The sequence below is a fragment of the Gossypium raimondii genome, chromosome 3 (assembly GCF_025698545.1).
Source record: "Gossypium raimondii isolate GPD5lz chromosome 3, ASM2569854v1, whole genome shotgun sequence".
NCBI lineage: Eukaryota > Viridiplantae > Streptophyta > Magnoliopsida > Malvales > Malvaceae > Gossypium > Gossypium raimondii.
In genome coordinates this window covers 47,456,726-47,461,982 of record NC_068567.1, presented here as the reverse complement: position 1 = coordinate 47,461,982, position 5,257 = coordinate 47,456,726, and the positions used below count along the sequence as shown (strand labels likewise).

Genomic DNA, 5,257 nt, shown 5'->3' with positions numbered 1-5,257 from the left:
AAGCTTAGAAATGACATCACGTCTTTTCGAAAACCAAATGATGAAACAATATATGAAGCTTGGGAAAGATTTAAAGAATTATTGCGAAAATGTTCGATGTATGGTTTCAGCACTGGACTTAGATGGAGATGTTTTATAATGGGTTGAATGCAAATACAAGGATGGTAGTTGATGCTTTTGCCAATGGTACTTTGTTGGATAAATCTTATGATGAAGCTTATGAGATTTTGGAACAGATTGCCAACAATGATTATCAATATCCTACCACACGAGTTGGGACTGGCAGGAGAATTGTTGGCATCGTGGAACTTGATGCAATCACTTCATTGATTGCCAAGGTATCATCTTTAACTAATATGATCAAAAAAATGAAGAGGCCAACTGTAGTTCAAGAGATAAAATTAGCCGAACTATTGTGTGTTTATTGTGGTGAAGACCATATGTTTAGCAAATGCCCATCGAAACCAACATCTATATGTTACATGGGTAATTTCAATTGGAATAATAACCCCTATTCCAACACTTACAATCCAAGGTGGAAGCAACATCCAAACTTTAGTTGGAATAATTGAGGTGCAAGGAAATTTAACAATGCTACAAGATAGAATGCCATCATGCACCACCTGGTTATACTCAACCTATGCCGAGGCAGAATGCCTAGCAAGGTCAAGCATCAGTTTCTTCATCAGTATCACCTATTGAAGCTTTGCTGAAAGAGTATATGACCTAGTCTGATGCTGTGATCCAGAGTCAAGCTGCATCCCTTTGAGCTCTTAAGAATCAAGTAGGACAGATAACAAATTCTTTAAATTCGAGGCCTTAGGGAGCTCTGCCAAGTGAAACTGAGAATTTGAGATCACAAGGGAAGAAACATTGTAAGGCAATCACTTTCAAAAGTGGGAATCAGCTGAATGAAATTGTTAAAGATGCCATTGTAGAAGAGGGCATTTCAGAGTGCAACCATGGAAAGATTTCAGAAAAATCTGAAAAGAACACTGCGCTTGAGAAGCCTAAACAAAAGATTGTTGCAGAAAAATTAGATGATTTTGTTAATGGAAATGCTACATCAAAATAGCAACAACAACCTCAAGACGGCCACTTCCACCATTTCTTCAATGATTCCACAAATGTAAACAAGAGGCTCAGTTCAAAATATTTCTAGATGTCCTTAAACAACTCCACATCAACATACCGCTAGTGGAAGCTTTGGAGCAGATGCCTAATTATGTGAAATTCATGAAAGATATACTATCAAAGAAGTGAAGATTGAGAGAATTTGAGACTGTTTCTCTCATGAAGGGAGTACAACGATGTTGACTAATAAATTACCTCCAAAGTTGAAGGACTTAGGGAGTTTCACTATCCTTTGTTCAGTTGGAAATCATTATGTTGGAAAGACTATGTGATTTATGAGCGAGTATAAATCTAATGCCTATGTCTATTTTTAGGAAGTTGGGAATTGGGAAAGCAAGACCTACTACGGTTACGTTGCAACTGGTTGATTGATCTTACTTACATCCAGAAGGTAAAATTGAAGACGTGATGGTAAGATTAGGAAGGTTTGTTTTTTAGGTAGATTTTTTTATTTTAGAATGTGAAGCTGACCATGATGTGCCAATTATTCTTGGAAGACCTTTTCTTTCTACAAATAGAACTTTAATTGATCTATAGAAAGGTCAACTGACCATGAGAGTAAATGAATAACAAATCACATTCAATGTATTCGATGCCTTGAAATGTGCTGATGAGAATGAAGAATGCCACACCATTGATTTGATATAAACAATAGTGGATGAAGAGTTCACAAGATTTTGCCATAGCAATTTTGATAGCGATGAAGAATCACTTGCGCAAAGTGACGTAATAATTTTTTAGGACCTTGGTGAACTTGAGGAAGCCAAGCAGTTTATGGATAGATTAAAGGAGAAGTTGGAATCTTTGGATTTATTAGTTTGAACTTTTACTCCTCCTAAACCATCTATAGAGGAACCCTCCACACTGGAGTTGAAGCCTTTGCTGCTGCACTTAAAATATGCTTATTTGGGAGAGAATAACACTTTGCTAGTAGTTATTTTTGTGGAGTTGACACTTGATCAATAGGTGAGGTTGTTGGAAGTACTCCAGTGACCTAAGAAGCCATTAAGATGGACAATTGTCGACATCAAGGGAATTAGCCCTGCTATCTGTATGCATAAAATTTTTTTGGAGGATTGCCATAACAATTCTATTGAATAACAAAGGAGGTTGAATCCAATCATGATGGAAGTTGTTAAGAAAGAAATAATCAAGTGGCTCGATGCTGGTATTACTTATCTGATCTTTGATAGCTCATGGGTGAGTCTTGTAAAATGTGTGCCTAAGAAAGGAGGTGTCACAGTAATCAGCGATGATAATAATGAGCTTATTCCAACTCGTACTTTCATGGGATGGAAAGTATGCATGGATTATCGTAAGCTCAATAAGGCAAGTCGAAAAGACCATTTCCCCTTACCATTTATTGACCAAATGTTGGATAGATTAGCTAGGAAAGCCTTCTACTATTTCTTGGATGGTTATTCATGGTATAATCAGATTGCTATAGATCCTACCAACCAAGAGAAGACAACTTTCACTTGTCCATATTGTAATTTTGAATTTCAACAAATGCCATTTGGGTTATGTAATGCCCCGACAACATTTCAGCTTTGTATGATGGCAATATTCTCTAATATGGTGGAAAATTTCCTTAAAGTCTTCATGGATGATTTCTCTGTCTTTGGGAATAATATTGAGGGTTGTTTGGAAAATATGGAATTGGTTTTTCGCCACTGTGAAGAAACAAATCTTGTTTCGAATTTGAAAATGCCACTTCATGGTTCGTGAAGGTATTGTGCTAGAGCATAAGATATCACGACAAGGGATTGAAGTTGACAAAGCAAAAATTGAGTTAATAGAAAAATTTCCACCTCCGACCAATGTCAAGGGTATTAGAAGTTTTCTAGGCGATGCGAGATTCTATAGAAGATTCATGAAGGATTTCTCGAAGTTACCTAAACCTTTGTGCACCTTGCTGGAGAAAAATAGACCTTTCAATTCTGATGAACCTTGTTTGATTACTTTCGAGGAATTGAAGAAAAGATTGGTAATGACACCGATTGTAATAGTGCCAGAATGGACATTGCCCTTTGAACTCACGTGTGACGCCAGCAATTTTGCCATGGGAGCATTATTGGGACAGCAAAAAGACAAGGTATTTCATGTAGTCTATTATGCGAGCAGGACCCTGACAGATGCGCAACTGAACTACATCACCACAGATACTTCAATCTTATTTAGTTGGCACCAAAGTCATAGTCTACACAGACCACTCTGCTATTAATTATTTTGTGATCAAGACAGATGTTAAGCCAAGATTAATTCAGTGGATACTTCTGCTGTAGGAGGTTGATTTATAAATTTGAGATAGAAAAGGGATTAAAAATCAAGTGGTTGACCTGTCAAGATTAGAAGCTGGAAATGAAGATGACAAAATTTAACTTATTAAAGAAGATTTTCTAGATGAACACTTGTTGGTTGCCATGGCATTACCTTGGTATGCCGATATAGTGAACTTCTTAGTAACTAGTTTGATGCTAAGAATTATTATTGGGATGAACCCTTCCTATTCAAGCATTATGCTGATCAGATAGTTAGGAAGTGTGTCCATGATGATGAAATACATAACATTCTACAACATTTTCATTTAGCACTTTACGGAGGACACTTTGGAGGAATGAGAACTACTTTTAAGGTACTCCAATCTAGTTTTTATTGGTCGAGTTTGTTCAAGGATGCCCATGAATTTTATAAGTCATGTGATTGTTTTCAGAGGATAAGGAAATCTATCTAGGAGACATGAAATGCCGCTACAAAACATTTTGGAGATTGAGTTGTTTGATATCTGGGAGTAGACTTTATGGGTCCATTTCCACCATCATTAGGCTATCTTTACATACTCTTGGTAGTAGACTACGTCTCTAAGTGGGACAAAGTTGTTTCCCTCCCTTCTAATGATTCAAAGTCAGTGATGAAGTTCTTGCACAAGAACATTTTCACAAGAATTGGTACATCTCGAGCCATTATCAGTGATGAAGGTTCTCATTTTGATTGCAAATTAGTTGCTATTGCTTTGCAAAGGTATGGGGTGAAGCATAAGATTGCCACAACATATCATCCCCAAACAAATAGACAAGCGGAGATCTCTAACAAATAAATTAAATAGATTCTGGAAAAAATGGTGAATCCAATTCGAAAGGATTGGTCCTCTAGGCTAGATGAAGCCTTGTTGGCTTATCATATGCCATTCAAAACACCATTGGGGATGTCACCTTTTAAGCTGGTTTATGGAAAGCCATGTCTCCTACCTGTTGAGCTAGAGTATAAAACATTTTGGGATATTAAAAAACTAAATATGAATTTAATCGTTACTGGCCATAAAAGGTTGTTACAACTGAATGAAATGGAGGAATTTCAGGCACAAGCATATGAGAATGTTAAATTGTACAATGAGAAGACCAAGTGTTGGCATGATAAAAGGATTATGCTAAGGCAATTTGACCCGGGACAATCGGTGTTGTTCAACTTTAAGCTCAAATTGTTCCCTAGCAAACTAAAATCTCGTTGGGCAGGCCCCTTCGAAGTAGCTCAAGTATACCCTCATGGAGCTATTGATGTCAAAGATATGAAAACGAGGGTCATATTTAAAGTTAATGGACAATGCTTGAAGCACTACTAAGGTGCTCATGTAACTCGAAATAAACAGCCCATTAGTCTTTGAGATGTTTAACTTCAACATTTCGATAATTTCTTTTTGTTTTATTTTTGTTGATTTTAAATTTCTCTCAATTATGTTATTTATTTTTTAAAAAAAATTATTTCCTTGTATTATAGGTATTTTTGTTTTCATAATGGCAATAGTGAGGTTGGGCCATATGTTACCTGTTGGCCCATTGGAATTTGTTTTCCAAATATTTGGGCCTTCCACTTTTCACTTTCACTCCAAACTCCATTACACCAAAGTCAGACCATAATTACTGCCCTCCCATCACCCACGTCATACCCCATTTACTCCTTACATTACCGTCATTTTATTTTACCCTAATCTCTTCAATTCTTTTTACAGTTACCCTAAATCTTCTTTCTCTCCCTACTTACTTGAGCTTCTTTAGAAACTGGAAGTTTTCTCCTTTCTCTTCTACACAGACGTTTGCCTTAACTTTCCCCAATGGCTAGACGATCT

At 36.7% G+C, this 5,257-nt stretch overlaps 1 protein-coding gene and 1 non-coding gene across 2 annotated transcripts; one reads left to right on the top strand and one right to left on the bottom strand.

Moving 5' to 3' along the window:
* LOC128040159 (small nucleolar RNA R71) lies at positions 1 to 107 on the bottom strand. Its single transcript, XR_008194818.1, has one exon. It is a non-coding gene; the product is annotated as a small nucleolar RNA R71 (small nucleolar RNA).
* A 4,145-nt stretch (positions 108 to 4,252) lies between these two features.
* On the top strand, positions 4,253 to 4,753 carry LOC105795927 (uncharacterized). Its single transcript, XM_012625579.2, has one exon. It carries the CDS (start codon positions 4,253 to 4,255, stop codon positions 4,751 to 4,753), a length of 501 nt encoding a protein of 166 aa, XP_012481033.1.
* Positions 4,754 to 5,257: the final 504 nt, after the last annotated feature.